Source organism: Haliotis rufescens, unplaced genomic scaffold, assembly GCF_023055435.1.
Source record: "Haliotis rufescens isolate VD_foot unplaced genomic scaffold, xgHalRufe1.0.p SCAF_5, whole genome shotgun sequence".
Classification (NCBI taxonomy): Eukaryota; Metazoa; Mollusca; class Gastropoda; order Lepetellida; family Haliotidae; genus Haliotis; species Haliotis rufescens.
Genome location: NW_025964223.1, coordinates 55,661,050 through 55,679,397, shown reverse-complemented (window position 1 = coordinate 55,679,397; position 18,348 = coordinate 55,661,050). Strand labels below are relative to the sequence as shown.

Here is an 18,348-nt window from a genome sequence, read left to right as displayed (position 1 = left end):
CAGGTGATCTCCTGTCAAGAATAATGGTTTGAGGGACAAAGTCGGCATTAAGTGCGTATTAAGAAGGTATTGGATGAGGTGAAAGCACATGACAAAAAGAAGGGTCTCTATTGACTTCAGCTGTTGTATTCTAAGGATGCGTAACAGAGGGCTGATTGACAAGGACGCACAACCATATGATAGAAACAAAATTGAAAAGAATTCAAATAACAGAATACCATACAATTGAACATAAACTTTTGAAACAAAATAGTAATATTGTCACACTGTGATACATGGTTTACAGGCGCAACACACTACTTGGCAAGCTATAAAGTTACAAAAATATATTGTACACAATGCCATACGTCGTTGACAATACTAGTATATTATCAAAAACTGCTTTTAACTAAAGTAAATATGTATAATAAAATATGTATGATCTACTCTCGTTTCAGATATTTCTGATATACGACTAAAAATGCTAAAGATTAAAAGGTACTAAACAGAGTGTGAGTGAGTTGGGTTTAACGCCGCTTCTAAAAGTATTCCAGTTATATCGCGGCGTGTCAGCTTAATGTGGGAGGAAAGCCCGAAGTGATGCAGGTCTCACACGTTTACCACTTCGGTGAAACCAACGATCAAGGGTATGGTGCTGACAAACCTAGAAACATAATCGGGGCGAACCGGAATTCGAACCCACAATCATAGGTTTCTGGCGTGCCCAAGGGACGCAACTCTGCACAGCGAATCGCGGCGCCTTAGACGGCTGGGCCACCCGTGCCCCCGTACTAAACAGAAGCAAATAAAACAAAATTATTAACATAAATCATGAACAAGATATGCGCTCGTAAGAATGAGTGAATCAGTTAACGTCAATAATATCAGTGTTCCAGTTGTTTCACGGGGTGTTGGAAGAAACCCCCAAAATGATGAAAGTCTTAGATGTTTACCACTCTAAATAAACCCAGGAACATGGACATCGTGCTGACACCATGAATCGCAATCGGGGTGTACACGTGATCAGATGTTTCAGGCACGCCATGCCCGATCCTATCACCAGGGCCCACTTGCACAAAGCGGTCTTAGCGCTATTGTAAGCCTATGTTAAAGTATTGGAGTTATGATCATCTTAGCGCTAAGATCGCTTTGTTCAAGTGGGCCCCTGATCCCATTGACGACTCGCCTGAGGTATTGGAGACGTATTCTGACCCTGATTCCCCACCTGTGTTCAGTACGTCTCTGTTGTCACTGGTTACAATATGTGAAGGCCATTTCTAGCGCCCCCGCTGTGATATTGCTGGTATAGTGCTTAAAGCGGCGTAAAACAATACTCACTCACTCACTCTATTTTCACTGCTATAAACTGTCGGGCCTAAGAAAATATACGCTTCAAAATTGTATTTGACCAAAATATTACAAACGTTATCAAAACATTAGTAGGCCGAAACAGTCGCCGTAACAACTAGGATCTTACAATTCCAGCACTCGCGCTGACGCCGCAAAGACATATATACACAAAAGTACAGGGATCCAAAAGCATACCGTATTCGACGTAATAAGCGCCCAATACGCTCTCAAAATTAGAATATTATTTTGGTGATAAAAAAGTTGAGTTGAAAGATAAATTTCGTGGTTTATGCTGACAGCCTGAAATGTTTATGTACGACAGATATATTTTTCCAGAATTTAATGCGCGAGTGCATATTATACGCGAATAAATAAGTGTTGTGTACATTAATCAATCGGAAGGGGTGCTAATTGGGATTGTTCACTAGCCAATATATTAGCAAATATCGCCGTGGGCGCTTATTACGTCGGATACGGTATTTGTAATCCATTTCAGTCATGATAAACAACTGTGCACAGGAATGCACTCAGAATAGTCACGAATACAGCATTCTTTCTGACAGTTGCGCCAGAGCCGGAAGTAGGTGCCCCGAGTCCTTGCAACAAGGACTCTATCTCATGAGGCTGAAGAGGAGACACGCTGGGGAGTTTCTGGGCGGGTTGGTCTCTCGTAACTGTCAGTAACTGGGAAATGGCCGTCGCAAGGCCAGCGCCTGCTGTGCCGAAACCCAGAAGGGTTGGCACCAAGGATCTCAGAGACAGTCGTGCTGTGTTCGACCCAGCTTTAGCGGCCCTGAAGAGGTGTGACAATCTGTTTTGAAATTTTACTTTCTTGGCGCTATTTCGAAATCTTGTCAGAAAGAAATTACTTTGGGATGTTGCTTTCTTGTATATGGAAGTGTTTTTCACCAAAGGAACTTTAAGTGTTTTAATTACTTTTCTTGCGCTGGGTAGAAATCTTTTAGGAGATCGGATGTCTCGGTGGAAGGGTATTCTGCTGTCCTCATCAGGGCCGGTTTGTGTTTCTGTGACGTCATTGGTGGATGGGATGATGACATCATCAGACTTTGACGTCATATATGTCCCTGTGGCCTGTGTTGACGTCAGAGTCAGGAGGAGCAATGTGCAGTAAAGGGTCACCATGGTTGCTGGAATAATAATAATGATAAATCCAATGAAATCATTTATGTTATTGAGTTTTCTGTCCCTTTTGACGCAAATGTGATTGAAAAACATGGCAAATATGCAGACTTCGCTTTCGAAATGTCACGCTTGCATCCCAAGTACCAATTTGTTCCATTCTCCATTTGTTCTCGGTGCCTTAGGTTTGGTACCTCCCAATCTGCTGACTGACATTGGGAGAGTACCCGGGGTTGCTACCAGGAATACAGCCCTTCTGACAATCTGGGTAATGCAGAGAACTCCCATTCGCTGTCTGGGCTGTGTGTAGAGGGGGCAAGGGCCCTGAGCTGATGATGAGCCTAACCAGCCTGACAGTGCCAGGATCACCCAAACCTTCTTTGCTGCATTTTTTATTTTAATCTGTACATAATAATAATAATAATAATAATATGCATGTATAATGTAATGTCCTCGTATGTGAAAAAGTAATAATTCCAAATAGAAATTGAAGCAACAAATGCATTGAAACAACAATAATAAAATAAGAGTTAATGATGACACAGGGTTGACACGATGGTCAGCGCGTCAAAGTTTCTTGTAATCATTTGTAAAGTAAAATACAGAATGAGATAAAAGTTGATATGAGAACAGTGCATGTCTCCAGACGGTCCAGTACTGAGACCTACACTAGTTATGTTGCTTAGAGTGAGTGAGTGAGTGAGTGAGTGAGTGAGTGAGTTGGGTTTAACGCCGCTGTAACAAAGTATTCCAGTTTTAGCACGGCGTGTCAGCTTAATGTGGGAGGAAGACCCGAAGTGGTGAGTCTCGTTAGTCTACAACTTTGGGGAAACCCACGAGCACGGGTATGGTGCTCTCAAAACATATTCGGGGCTGACCAGGATTCGCACCTGCAATTATAGGTTTCTGGTATACCCAGGGGACGCAACTCTGCACAGCGAATTGCGGTGCCTCAGACGACTGGGCATCTCCTGCCCCTAACGTTGCTAAGAAGTAGAGAAAACAACTGAAAGTATAATCCAATAATTATTGCCATAGAAGAGTAAAAAACATTTTATTAGATACTAAATTTTGGTGTCTGTATTACAGTATGAGTTTGTCACTCTTTAGGCCAAAATAGTAGCGTTTCGTCAGAAAAGTAATACAGGATACGATTAAATATTGCGCTGCTTATGTTTCCCCATGTATTTACATCACAACATCGCATATGACAGAGCAATGCAACATAAACGTTTGGCGACAATATGAAATACAATATAAAGATATTGTTAAAAAATGTTAATACCAGCTGTGATGATTACACAATTCACGTAGAAATATCCCCTGGACAGTGAAACCTCGTGTCAAAGAAGTCTCATTGCATTTTAAGGCCTAACCAACCCCCTGAAAATAAAAATGGTTCCTTATCGTCAAACCATAGATCTATTCATTTTCGTATCGTTAGAGGGGTGGTCGGGTAGCCTAGTGGTTAAAGCGTTCGCTCGTCACGCCGAAGACCCGGGTTTGATTCCCAATATGGGTACAATGTGTGAGGCCCATTCCTGATATTGCTGGAATATTGCTAAAAACGGCGTAAAACCAAACTCACTCACCCACGTATCGCCAGATAACATGGAACCGAATGGACCCACCAACCCAGAATGGATAACATTACCCCTATGAGAAGAGTGTTGTTGCTGCTGCTTTAGGTGTTTAAGAGGCGCCTACTGCTTCAGCAGTTTCGGCTGACCTGCCCCTTTGCTGACCCGTGAAGATCCGGGTTCTAATAGGTCTTCAGCAACCCATGCTTGCCGTAAAAGGTGACTATGCTTGTCGTAAAAGGCGACTAACGGGATCGGGTGGTCAGGCTCGCTGACTTGGTTGATGCATGTCATCGTATCCCAATTGCGTGTATAGATGCTCATGATGTCAATCACTGGATTGTCTTGGTCCACACTCGATTATTTACAGACCGCCGTCATATAGGTGGAATATTGCTGAGTGCGGCGTTAAACAACAAACAAACAAACGTACAAGCGCGAGCAGGATGTGCCGCTCAAAGGCAACCCACGGAGGTTTGAGGTGGAGATCGATGCTCATGATATTAATCACTGGATTGTCTGGTTCAGACTCGATTATTTACAGACCACCGTCATATAACTGAGTGCGGCCTTACCAACAAACCAAACCAATGCCCCTCTTTGGGACTCATGTGTGTGAGTAGGGAACAGATATCCAGTTTTAGCAGATGCACATTTTAGCTGTTCTCAATGCTTATTGGTCAGTTGAAGCGATATGACGTCACATTGCAGTCGTTATTGAGGATAGTACGAAATGGGGTCATTGTTCATGACCGCACAAATGGATAACATTACATCATCATAACAATATGTTAACTTCACTGACGTGGTAGTGTTGATATTTCGGGCGTAATTCTACATTTTCTATCCTAACATGACAATAAGTAATATATAGAGAGTACGCTGCCCGAAGCACTTAATTACGGATAATCTGTCCCTCGTGAACGAATGATCCCGGGGCCTTTGGAGAGTGAATGAATGGTTTAAGCGCCTTTGGAGACAGATGTGTAAGGACCACAGAATTACATTGATATAAAATAAAGTCGTTAGTAATTCCTGGAAGGTTTCATATTTGGCTTTTGTGAGTCTCTAAACTGAGATCATGCTTTAACACACAGATCTTACACAGAGGTAGACTTGGATGTAGAACTAGTAAACATTGATGAACATAAATTATTCAAAGAAATTGGATAATATAAAAAAATATGAAAATATCGGCAATGAGACCTTTAGCACCCACATACAGGATTATTATTACCCAAAACTCGTAAAGCCGGTAACTGTCGTTCGGAATGTTGCGCATTAACATTTTCGAGGTCGTATACGTATGATTACATTCGGACTTTCATTTTCGCAATCTCCTAAGCGACGGTCTGATTGGTCGGATGAAAGGTTTTCAGTGACCCATTCATGTTGTTCTCACCGCTATTTTGCATATTACACCCAATGGAATCTGTTCGGGAGGATAATCGAGACTGGTTATTCTCGGCAGTTAATATTTCATATTTACAAGCATTCTGACGGCTACTACACCAAATCAGAACTAGTTTGGACAGTGCGGTTTTCAGTGCAGATCGAGAGATATCTGCAGGCTGTGATTGGAGGATATTCTGTAAGATTTTTATGTCTTTCAAATGTACATCCATCCAGTTATTAAAAGTGACCATGTTTTTCTATATTTAGTACTGTCTATTTCAACATGATGACTTATGCTGAATGTGACCACAGCTACTTTCAAGTAGGTGACATTTGGTGCGAAACTGGGGATGGTGTATTTAGCTTCCTGTACTCGGAAAAGGAGCTGGCTAAGCTGGTCATTTTTTATTTTTTTATTGCTGCTCTAAGGCCAAACTGTGCACACACATACAGGTAATAGCTGTTGAATGCTTAGTTATTTAAAAAAAAATATAACGTTACTACAGAAGTCTATGGGAAAACATTTTGTTGTGTGTAACCCACAAGGTGTAGGTGTAGGCACAATGTGTATCATGGACACTTTAACATACTCTATAATACTGTCCTTATGGGGAAATATAAAACGGAGTGAATGAATGAATGAATGAATGAATGAATGAATGAATGAAAGTTTTAGCACACCGAGACAGGATAATAGAAACTGCACTCCAATAAAGAACGCAGAAGTCTCCTACCTTTGTGATCGGCGCAGCTTCGTGTGTGAGAGTTATCTGTAAGTTACCTTCATGACAGACTGACGGACGATAAACTGACCCCTTCTTTATATGCAAATGTAACGCGCGTCTTCCAGGAAATATTTCAGTCATTTCGGTGGTATTTAGCCTAAGAGTGACTATCGCATGTACTTCCTTCCCGATGACAGAATCGATGAATGAATATACCATAACCAGAAATAACGTTGACCAGTTTTAGTCTTTCAGCTTAAGACAGTTATATATAGATGACTGTCATATGTTGGGACTGGCTGGCGGAACTACATTTCAAGAACATGCCTCATTAACATTAGACAGAGATATATTTAGCTTGTTTAAATTTAAACCGATCTGACGATTTGTAAATACTAATAAGAAACTGCCCGGCAATAGAAAGTATACCCTTGAAAACTGGATTTGACCAACACATTACAAACGTTATCAAAACGGTTGAAAACAGTCACAGAAACACTGCAAGCTTAATGTTTGAAACTCAACTGTGATACCCGTATCAAATACACTGAGTAACCATTACTTGTTTGTTTTATTTATGCCACCATCACACGTGGGTGTATGCTTTCTTTTGCCCCGCAGTTTTGTTAAGTCCATGTGTATTTCATTCGTGCTTTATTCATGAGTGTAAGCCATCGCCCCATTGTTCAGAGGAAAAGCGACCGCCTCCGTGGTCTAGTGGTAGACCGTCCGCCTGGAGAGCGGAAGGTCCGGGGTTCGATCCCGGGCCGCGTCATACCAAAAGACGTTAAATGATGGTACTTGTTGTTACCCTGTCTGGCGCTCGGCATTAGGGGGCTAAAACAAGGGCTGGTCAGCTCGGAGTCAGTATACTGTGTCTGATTGGGGTATTCATGTTAAACTGCGGCATGGTATCTCAGTGTACAAGCAGCCACACACACACGCTGTAAAAAAGATGTCAAATCATTAACGTATACACTCTAAATCTATGTGTTCTAATATAGAACTCTGGACGCGTCCATACGTTCTGCCACAGAATACGAATGTTCTTATTCGGGGAGCAAGTGTTCTATTGCTGAACGCCTGTGATCTTTTGTAGAACGCGTGTGTTCTCTCCTGGGAGAAGTCCATGCACATTAGCAGAGATAATGTACTGACTATTGTTAGACAAATTTAAATTCGACCATATATTTGTGTTTTCGGAATATTTATTTTTGAGAAGAAGAGAGGCTGGTAGATTGGTAAGTCAAACAGAAAATGTGTCATATTTTGAGTTTGATGAATGATAAATAGTTTATAAACATGGCATACCTTGTGTTCATAATAACTCATATGTAGCCTGACTAAATACAACAAGAAACATTACTGAAATACAACTCATTGCTAATACATGGAAATAACATTATGGGACATTTACGTGTATCAGAACACTGGCATTCTGATGGCTAATTTTACCTGGATATTTTATGGGGGCTATGGAACATATACGGTCTATTTGCTGAACACATGCGTTCTCTCCTAGAACGCATGTGTTCTGCTATGTTCTATAGTGATAAGCAGCACACTAATGTTACAGGGGAGAACACGTGTTCCATTAATAGAACATAGGGGTTCTATTTATCTAACTAGCATTCGAAGCTGCCCATGTCCTCTGAACCACATCCGTTATGTGAGAAACTGACGTGACGTAGCATGTATTTGGTGCTACAATTTCCTATCATCTGAGGGGTATCTGTGGTAAGTATCCATCTAGGAATAATTTTGTTTCATATTTAATCCTTACCTAAAATTGTGTAATATTTCGGCGATATATTCATATGCTGATTGCATGCGAAGTAAAACCGGCCCCTTACGAAACTTATAGCAGACGACATATTCCCCGCCATTTTGACCGTCATTTCTGCCATTGTTCCACAAGCATTATTTGCAAATTGTGAGATGAAATCCCAATCCAAACTGCACTTGTGACATTTTGAAAGTTTCCGTTTATTTGAATGATGTTCAAATAAAATGAATATATATTTCAGGTTCTATATGAATCGCCTGAAAGTACGAAGCGGGCAACAAATCTCATGCAACAAATCTCTGAAGATCTAAATTTGGGATCCGAGGGCATGATCAGCATGCATCGACAATGCATCGAATCAGCAGAGAGTAGGGTAAGTATGTAATGAACAAAAAGAATTAAACCTTCACAGGACATGTTTTGGGCTATTTTATGTGAAATATTTTAAAAGAGTCTTGTTGTTTCTATTACAGGTTGCATTGCAGATAATCAGTACCATCCTTGGAAATTATTGCACACAGCACACGTCTACGCAAAGGAGGAAAAGAAACAAGGTTTTTCAGATCAAATAAGAAGGTACTTGTGTATATTTTGGTCTAGTCTTTATCCAAGTAAGTGATAACTTTGTCAAATAACATTTTGGGCAAAACACTTTGCAACCTATAAATAATGAAACAAATGTCACGGTAATCTTGCGTTTACTAACGAACATTTGTTAGAATAATGTCTTATGTAATATGTACGAGTTTGATAACTATATGACTATGACCAAATAAATGTTTGGTGTTGTAGGATGTTGCGGAGTCGTATTTGACATGAAGTTTCCTGAAGCATGCGATGGTCATGTCGCTGTTACGAACAACGTCCTTGGGGATATTTACCCACAAGAAACATCTGCGAAGTACTTGCGCTTCGTGAAAGACTTGACACTTAAGTTATCTTAAGTATGGAAGTATGCTTCACTTTGCTACATGACAGTTTGTAATGTTTCATGAAGAACTCTGACTAACATATTTAAGTGACTTGAATATCCATGATCATGACAAATAAATGTAATAAAGAATTCATGGTTGCAGTTCAGAATTTCGTCCGTGTGATTTTATGCCAGAGAATATGTATGGGTGTATGGTTCATATTCCTACGCCTTGAAAAAACATCGGGTAAATTGTATTCGACAACACACGATGAGTTGTCATTTCAGTACTGTGGAAGTACGTGTCCGAGAACATGTAGTGTTCTGAATCTCGGTCCAGAACACTTTACAGGCGTTCTAAAAGTGTTACATCGTCAGAACACGTTGAAGCGTTCTAAATATGTTTGTAGAACACTCCTGTTCTAGGTCGAGAACATCAACGTTCAGAATATTTTCAGAACACTTGGACGCGTTCTAAAAGTGTTACATCCATGTGTTCTGTCTAGTGTTCAGAAGTAGAACACTTGGGTTTAGAGTGTAGGGTATCCATAGACAATAGCATTATCGACATTACAATCATTCATTTAATACAGCATTTTAGATCTGTGATGAAAGGCACGAAATATGTCCGTGCCTAATTACTTTATGACAGCAGTTTTGTGTGTGCAGACATCAACATATTAAAATTTTGAAGGGATAGTGAGAGAGTGAGTTTGGTTTTACGCCACTTTTAGCAATATTCCAGCAATATCACGTCGGGGGACACCAGGAACGGGCTTCACAGAGTGTCCGCCCGGGGAGCGAAGAGCGGAAGGTCCGGGGCTCGATCCCCGGCCGCGTCATACATGGTACTTGTTGTTACCCTGTCTGGCGCTCAGCATTCAGGGGCTAAAACAAGGACTCAGTGTTCTGTGTCTGAGTGGGGTATTCATGTTAAACTGCGGCATGGTATCTCAATGAGCTAGCACTATAAATCAGCTAGCACAAGCAGCCACACACACATAAACACACACACACACACACACACACACACGTTCATGCACGTCGCTATATAAGTGAAATAATCATGGACGCGACGTTAAACCCCATTCCACCTCACCTCACCTCACACATCTTCAATATATTCATGGGAGCACATTGCATATTATTCTACTGACAGTTTCGATATTTAAACGATGTGTACTATACTTGAACCGTGCCCAAACAATTCGAAATGTATTAATGTGGATGCAAGATTTACCAGTCCAAACATAACTTTGAATAATAAACATTTTAAATGTTAAAATGACGAAACACATTCAGTGAGTTTAACATCAAAGAAACAGTTTCAAATTTTGAAAGAACAACTCATTTTTTTCAAAAATAAACATGAGATTTGTTTAAAGTATTGTCATATGATATATTTTCGAAAAAAAAAAAATACACAGTCGCTTTTGGAGACAAGATTTAACATAAGAAAGTAGAATGGCATCATCAGCGAATAACAAAAGAAAAAATGCGTTAGCTTGGTATAAAACGGTATACCTGGATAATAGTTCACCCCTAATAGATCATTAATATATATAGAAAATACAAAGGAGCTGAGCACACCCCCTTGACGTACACCAATATTACATTCAAATAAACCTGAAATAAGAATAATCAAATTAACGTTTAACTTGAGACAATCAAATTGATTTGATACAGCCCAGCATTTTTGGAATCCAGCTTTTCGTTGTAAAACAGACCGTAATTTCGATCTGTTAATTTGATCAGATCGATTGTCTTTTCCAGACTCGATTATTTACAGACCGTCTGGATTAACCAACCATTTGGAAATATTTCGGCGATCTTAATCAACTACCCATGGGGATCCCGTGTAATCCATAGTAGTGATCCCAGCAGTCTGTGCTGTGTCGTAAGAGGCGACTAAATACATCGGGTGGTCAGCCGCAGTAACTTGGCTGGTTGCGTGTCATCGCATCCCACATGCGTGGATGGATGCTCATGATGCCAACCACTGGACTGTCTGGCCCAAACGCGACTATTCACAAACCGTCGTTATATCGCTGGAATATTGTTGTGTGCAGCCATAAGCTGTGAAGCTGATGCGACATTAAACAATAATCACTCACTCACTTGCCACTGAGGGTAATGCCTATTAGGGTTTCTTCATTGTAAAACATTTTCAATCGATCTATGATTGACTTGATCTGCCGGATTATGTTTTCAGTGTATTTTGTCACCAAACCAGATAAAATGACCATTAGTGTTAAATTCTATAACAATGTGAAATTTCATATTAAATTCTACATGGATATAAAATGAGGAAAGATATATCCTCATAGCATACGTAAATATGTAGACGGGATGGAAACGGCCTCTGATAACTCATTTGCTATTTTCTAACTTGAAACAGATTAAAGACGAAATAGGGAGTGTACATGCACGACGACACCATGAGTAACGTGAGTGGGGTTGGGGTGGTGGGGTTGGGTGGGATGGGTGGTGGGGTGTGTGTGTGTGTGTGTGTGTGGGGGGGGGGGGGGGGGGGGGGTGGGGTGGTGGTGGGGGGGGGGGGGGGGGGGGGGGGGGGGGGTTAAAGTTAATGGAGTCGAGGACAATTCTCCGGGAACTAGTTGACTCATGTATACAAATATACGTGACATGATCCTCTGCTGCATTTTCGGTTTCTGTCATGACCAGAAGGAAATGAGCCAGCATCAATACTTGGTATAAAAGTGGCGCAAGTTGTTCACTCTTCCATAGACATCATTATCCTGTTACAACGAGAACCACACAGACTTACTCAGGTACGTGGTGTAAGTATATGTCTCGCTTATCCGACGAAACAGATTCTGTTGGGGGTAGAAGGCAAAATAGCGGTGAAAACTATATGAATGGATCACTGAAAATCAGTGATGACACCAGGTGTTCGCGTAAAGGGTGTTCTGCTCTACCGGCAGCACCCGCCACTGACACAGTTAGGATAAAAATGACGTATTTGTTGCCTGATATTACATAGCAGTACTCCGGGCATGTGTCTTGTGAGTGAGTGTGTGAGTGTGTGAGTGTGTGAGTGAGTGAGTGAGTGAGTGAGTGTGTGAGTGTGTGAGTGTGTGAGTGAGTGAGTGAGTGTGTGAGTGTGTGAGTGGGTGTGTGAGTGAGTGAGTGTGTGAGTGAGTGTGTGAGTGAGTGAGTGTGAGTGAGTGAGTGAGTGAGTGTGTGAGTGTGTGGGTGTGTGAGTGAGTGTGTGAGTGAGTGAGTGGGTGTGTGAGTGGGTTGGTGGGTGGGTGAGTGAGTGAGTGGGTGAGTGAGTGAGTGAGTGAGTGAGTGATGTTTAACGGCACAGTCAGCAATATCGCGTCTGTATCATGTCATCTATATACTAATCCAGTCTGGCCATGCAGACACACGAGTGGTTGACAGCAAGAGCAACGATCAACGGCGTCTGTGTATGGTGACATACAATCTGTCGGGTCACACACTGCATCCACCCAATCCTCATTTTAGTCGACTAGTCGTAACAAATACGTCCGTTATTTTCTTAAGTCCTCTACATCTATATTTGTTTTGACCGATACATTATGTTGCCAAATGACAGTCGTTTATAAAACACCTTATTAATTAGCAAATTACATACACTTCGCGATATTGTATCACGGGTATGGTGCTGACCAACCAAGGATCATAATCAGGGCGAATCTGAGGTGAGAAACCTCGGATCCTGCCACACAAAAGGGACGCAACTCTCCCGTTCTTTTACAAATAATACATATCTGAATAATCCTCGTTGTTGCTAAACATATATACCTCAATCAAACCTTGGCATCATATTTAAAAAGATTGAAACAGTCAATTTGATTGCTTGCAAGAAATGTCTCAGCGTTGGTCCCAAAGCATCAAGTGTTATTGTATATGATGAATGTGGCCGATATCCTTTATATATACAGTAAACTACGGTTATAACGAAAACAAAGGGACTACTAATTTTAGTTCGTTATAACCGTAATTCGTTATAAGCATATATACAGCATAACTACAGCAAATAGTCGGGACTAAAAAGTTAGTTCGTTATATCCGTTAGTTCGTTATAAGCGTGTTCGTTATAACCGTAGTTTACTGCAAATGCATCATGTCGTCGTATAAAATACTGGCTTTAACGTACCGAAATGCACAATGATAGGATTCCTAAGAAAGCCTGTGATATGCTTATGTACTATGATAATTGTGGACACCAAACCCATGCAACTCCTATACGCACTTTATTGTTTTCACATGGATTTGTATTTGTATGGATTGCTTAGTGTGTTGGAGATATATTTACTTTTCTTAGACTGTAGAAAAAGTTTGCAACTGATAGGTGTCATCAATCATGGAATAGTATTATAGAAAACAGTTCAAGATATAACATATATAAAGAGTTTAAAAGCTTAATCGAACCTGAAAAGTATCTCACCCATCTTAATAGATAGAAAGTAGGGCTGGGACGGGTAATTCGGGTACCCGGGTCGGGTGGGTACTAAGTAGGGCCGGGTACCCACAGGACTACTCGGACCAGTGGTTATTCACGTGATTATATTGTTTAATGGCAAAATCTTATCTAGAACTCTATGCTTTCACTATAAGTCACGAATGTCCGTATTTCTTTCTGACTATGCACCCATTCATTCTGACTTTTCATATCTTTTAATAAAGATATAATTTGAGTCAAATTCAGTGTATGCATGACCAGATTGTTTAATACATGTTCATGTATCTAAATGCGTTTTGCCAGTGCTATGGTAAGAAAATGCCCAATCGGACATTTTGTACCTATCTCTTGAGACCTACAGAGGGTACCCGGGTAGGGTCGGGTAATAGGGGAGTGGGTACCCGGGTAGTAAATTCGGACTCGTCCCAGCCCTAATAGAAAGCGACGAAATATGGTGATACGACAGAACGGGTTGAAAGTTAACGAAGGGAGATAGTTGGGGACTGATTTAAGTTTACGTTTATGTGCTCTTTTTAATCTAGGGATAGAAGATATAATTTTACTTTAATATGTAATTCCTATAAAGAACATAAATCACCTCTATCTGCCTAAACTGTATTGTCATAATCCGAAAATGTATAAACCTAAGTGTAAAGGCGTCTGTCTTCAAACAATGAAATGTTAAGAAATTTATGTAAATATCTATGTCATAGTTATAAAATGAGACAAAGTTTTGCAAACATTGGAATACTATGATGTAGGTTACGTATTAATTCATGTACCATTGTTGACGTATATATGTACTTTCTCCGTGTATGTCCCAGTGGCCTTCATATGACTAAAGACCCGTGAAGATTCCGGGGTAGAATAGGTCTTCAGCAACCCATGCTTGCCGTAAAAGGTGACTATGCTTGTCGTAAGAGGCGACTAACGGGATCGGGTGGTCAGGCTCACTGACTTGGTTGATGCAGGTCATCGATCCCAATTGCGTGGATCGATACTCATGATATTAATCACTTGGTTTGTCTGGCCAGACTCGATTATTTACAGACCGCCGTCAAATAGCTGGAATATTGCTGAGTGCGTCGTTAAACAACAAACCAACAACAACATCATACGACTAAAAGACCCGACTACTCACTGAGAGCAAGTTGATTGTGTTAACAAGGAAACAGATACTACCGCCACCACGACTACCCGTACACGAAGACACACCTTTCCTGTCTGCCATTGAGTAACTGATACATCTAGGACATAACTTGTTTCTGTGACAAACAGTGTAAATCACTGATTACGTGGATTGGATATTTCCGGGAATCGACGTGACCAGCAAGAAAGCTCTTTAACCAGCTAGTTACGTTATGGCTCCATAAATATTCTAAAAAGAAACGCAGCTACCTTAATGATACACAGGCACGAAGATGTAATATTCAGAATACAACAAACAAATGCACTGGAGAAATACGTATAATTATGGTAATGCTCTTATTCAAATCTTCATCACAAACATCCTACTTTTCGTATTGTGTGAATAACATGTTCCTGTGTTTAACTGGCACAAAGGTGGATACAATACGCTTGCTAAAGATTATCTTTTGTTCTTCGTTTCGGTTAAATTCCTGGTTTTCGTTTAAATGTACAGTAATTTGAAAGGAAATACAAAATGGAGGTGTGACTATGTTTTTCACATTAATACGGATCAAAACACGCTTAAGAAGTGGTTTATCATGAACACATTTAGGTCATACGTCAGTCTGTAAAGATATATAATCTATATCATCATTATAATAATTACCTTTAGTTATCAATAAATATATATCATCACTTAACGTTTTCTTTGAGTATATCATAATCGAACCCGGGTCTTCGGCGTGACGAGCGAACGCTTTAACCACTAGTCCACCGCCCCGAGTTGGAATAGGACCCTAGTAACGCATGCTTGACGTTAGATGCGATTAAATGGTTCTGTACTCTTAACGAAACTGCCCAATAGTAAAGGTATCATAAGGACTGGTAGAAATTGGCCCATTTTAAATGTTTTGCTAAATGTTATCATTATAAGGACTAGTGGACAAAAACTGTTAGTTTCTAACCCTGGTTGATCGTATGACATTGTACCCTGACGGCACACAATATCAATCTTTGTCTGCTGAAAACTAGACTATTTATAGGTCTGTGTGATGTAGCTGGAATCTAGCTGACTGTGGCGTTAAAAATTAAAATAAAATATGCTTATGTTCCATGTTTTAATGTTACAGACAATGGCAATGGTGGCAATAGTTCTCGCCCTTACTGTCCTGTCGACACAATCGGTGCGGGCAATGAGAGCAGTCAGTCAACGAAATGAGACACAAGATCAAGTGAAGACCGAAATCTCATTTAGCCACTCAGCAGCCTCTTTTCCGGATGCTGATGCTGCGCATGTGTATGAGCACCACAGCTCTGACATCCAGTCCGCGATGAAGTCTACAAGATGGCCAGAGAACACAGAGGGGGGTAGACAAGATTCCAACTTGATGATGGAGGAGACGCAAGTACGTGATGGCGGGAGGCAAAAGAGAGCAGCTATATTTGCTGCAGCAATACCCGTCATAGGGGAATTCTTCCGCAGTATCTTTCAGGGTTCATCAAATACTCCGGATTGTATGACTGAGGCCCAGTTGGAAAGAAAGTTTCAAGAATACCAGCTGTTGATGCTGGCATCAGGTGTGTATTCAATTCAACTTAGTAAGGACCATTGATGTTTGGTCTCAGTTGGTTGGTTGGTTTGTTGTTTTACGCCGCACTCAGCAATATTCCAGCTATATGACGGCGGTCTGTAAATAATCGAGTCTGGACCAGACAATCCAGTGATTAATATCATGAGCATCTATCCACGCAATTGGGATCTATGACATGCATCAACCAAGTCAGCGAGCCTGACCATCCGATCCCGTTAGTCGCCTTTTACGACAAGCATAGTCGCCTTTTACGGCAAGTATGGGTTGCTGAAGACCTATTCTACCCCGGATCTTCACGGGTCTTTGGTCTCAGTAATTGATGCCTTTGTAATCTTTCGTCTTTAAGGTCAAGGGAGTAGGGGCAATTTTAAGTATCGATGTCTCCCTGAAAAGATGTTAAACGTGAAAAAAGTCGAATCTGATAGCAAGGGACCAAAACAGATGCTACACCGAGGAATCAATAGAATTGTATTAACCAAAATAGGAGGGAAGAAATGCATTGTTGTGCGAACGGTTTCTTACACGAATCATTAAGTAGTACATATATAATGATGAACTGCCTTGAATATAGTTTCATTATCTGTAAGACGAAGATGCTTTTAGTATTCTACTTGTGAACTGGTTTTTTTAGGAGTTGCATGGTAGTGTCGTGTCTGGGATTCGAACCCGGAACATGAGATCATGCTAAGTGACACAACACTGCACCTCGTTCCCTAATTTCTTCAGATTATTGGTTATTCTTGTTACACAGTATTAATATATTTATGATATAAAATATTTTCATTTTTGTATGGTTCGCAGGAGCCAAGGAAATCACAGGCGTGTCTGCAGTTGTCCTGTTTATTGGCACCAGTGCCCTGCACGTGGTGCTGGCGCTCCAGATGGGATTCTAAGAGTCTATGTGGAGGAACAATGACCGACACAACACTTCAGTCGTATATACTTACAAGGCACACCTTTGTACATAGCAGCAACATATTAATGTCATCTGTAAATATAAATTATTTGTAGTGATTTAAAAGTTTTGAGGTGATTTACACGTTATTTAATGTAATTTATTTATTTAAATTATATGGAGGGAGGTATATAGTTTTCACGCTCAAGTTACTGTAAACAGTTACTATAAACGATGCACAACGGAACACGGAACTTTTTAGTTCATGCGAATTGCCAATTGTATCTTGTTAAACATTGAAAGATTTCCTTACTTTCGGAATCGGAAACAGTGAGTGTGTGGTTATTACTTCAACTGGATATCAGTTATATACATCCTGCCCACTACATCCGGGGGAAAAGGCTGTAGCGTGGTAATGGTGTTGGCAGATCAAATCTTCCAGGAAGAGCGAATCTGATCAGATCTATTTACAAATCCTTGCGTCATTAGAGACGCATGCCAGAAATACACATTGAAACACATTCTTCCAATTATTTGTCCGTGTGTGTATCTAAAAAATAACTGAAAAAAATAATCATATGACTGTTCCTTTCCGTTCGTGATGTGTGAGAGTATAGAGTGGGCTTTAGCGGTATTCCATCAGTATAGAACAAAGAACCTTCTTGTAAGGGAAATCGTTCTGTTTGACCCGCTAATATTCATTCACAGATATCTGGATGTGATATAGCTGGAATATATCGGTATATCTGACTGCGGCGTAAAATAATATTTTCCTACTCACTCTTGTGACATCCAACCGCAATGATATCGTCAGTGAATCTGCTCGCTAGGAGGAAGATCGCTGAGACTGCTAATTGTGGGACAAGGATCTGATACATATTTATGATGTCGTCTGTATCTTTATACAAACCATACTTGGCTACAGTTAGCAGCAAGTTGACCATCTGTACATGTTGTTTTTTTGTTGTAAAAAATAAATATTGCTTGACAAAACGTGTTTTTCTTGTTGGATTGCGGATAAATTGAAAGGTAAATACAGATTGTTTGCTGAGTGTGTTTCCGTATGGTTAATATCATATATTAGAAATACAAAATGTATTGTGCAGGCACATTTGTCATTCCTTATATGTGACATTTAATCATATTAGGTGAGGTGAAATGGGGTTTAACGTCGCGTCCAAGATTATTGCACTTATATAGCGACGTGTGTGTGTGTGTGCGTGCGTGTGTGTGTGTGTGCGTGCGTGCGTGCGTGTGTGTGTGTGTGTGTCTGTCTGTGCGTGTGTGTGTGTGTGTGCGTATACTGACTCCGAGCCGACCAGTCCTTGTTTTAGCCCCTTAATGTCGAGCGCCAGACAGGGATAGAACAAGTACCATCTTTTAACGTCTTTTGGTATGACGCGGTCGGGGAT

General features: G+C 40.6%; 2 protein-coding genes and 1 long non-coding RNA gene across 5 annotated transcripts; 2 read left to right on the top strand and 1 right to left on the bottom strand.

Annotated features, from left to right (window-relative positions):
* Positions 1-1,699: 1,699 nt before the first annotated feature.
* LOC124127156 lies at positions 1,700-6,309 on the bottom strand. The gene is made up of 2 exons (XM_046490609.2): positions 6,179-6,309; positions 1,700-2,477 (listed from the first exon to the last, which is right to left on the bottom strand). The coding sequence occupies exon 2, from the start codon at positions 2,470-2,472 to the stop codon at positions 1,822-1,824; it is 651 nt and encodes a 216-aa protein (XP_046346565.1). The 5' UTR covers positions 2,473-2,477; positions 6,179-6,309; the 3' UTR covers positions 1,700-1,821.
* Positions 6,310-7,147: 838 nt separating this feature from the next.
* Positions 7,148-9,035, top strand: LOC125373533. 3 transcript variants are annotated; one of them, XR_007218384.1, is made up of 4 exons: positions 7,148-7,410; positions 8,197-8,328; positions 8,429-8,531; positions 8,748-9,035. It is a non-coding gene; the product is annotated as an uncharacterized LOC125373533 (long non-coding RNA). The 3 variants fall into 3 exon arrangements; XR_007218385.1 differs by lacking the exon at positions 7,148-7,410 and adding an exon at positions 7,831-7,906; XR_007218383.1 differs by lacking the exon at positions 7,148-7,410 and having other exon boundaries at positions 7,831-8,328.
* A 2,526-nt stretch (positions 9,036-11,561) lies between these two features.
* On the top strand, positions 11,562-17,929 carry LOC124127165. The gene is made up of 3 exons (XM_046490621.2): positions 11,562-11,660; positions 15,580-16,027; positions 16,843-17,929. Exons 2-3 carry the CDS (start codon positions 15,583-15,585, stop codon positions 16,932-16,934), a joined length of 537 nt encoding a protein of 178 aa, XP_046346577.2. The 5' UTR covers positions 11,562-11,660; positions 15,580-15,582; the 3' UTR covers positions 16,935-17,929.
* Positions 17,930-18,348: the final 419 nt, after the last annotated feature.

Excerpts from the sequence above, each read along its gene's own strand:
- LOC124127165 (XM_046490621.2), top strand. The coding sequence starts at position 15,583 with ATGGCAATGGTGGCAATAGTTCTCGCCCTTACTGTCCTGTCGACACAA. Across the intron at positions 16,028-16,842 it reads GCTGTTGATGCTGGCATCAG|GAGCCAAGGAAATCACAGGC; the intron begins GTGTGTATTCAA and ends TATGGTTCGCAG.
- LOC124127156 (XM_046490609.2), bottom strand. The coding sequence starts at position 2,472 with ATGGTGACCCTTTACTGCACATTGCTCCTCCTGACTCTGACGTCAACA.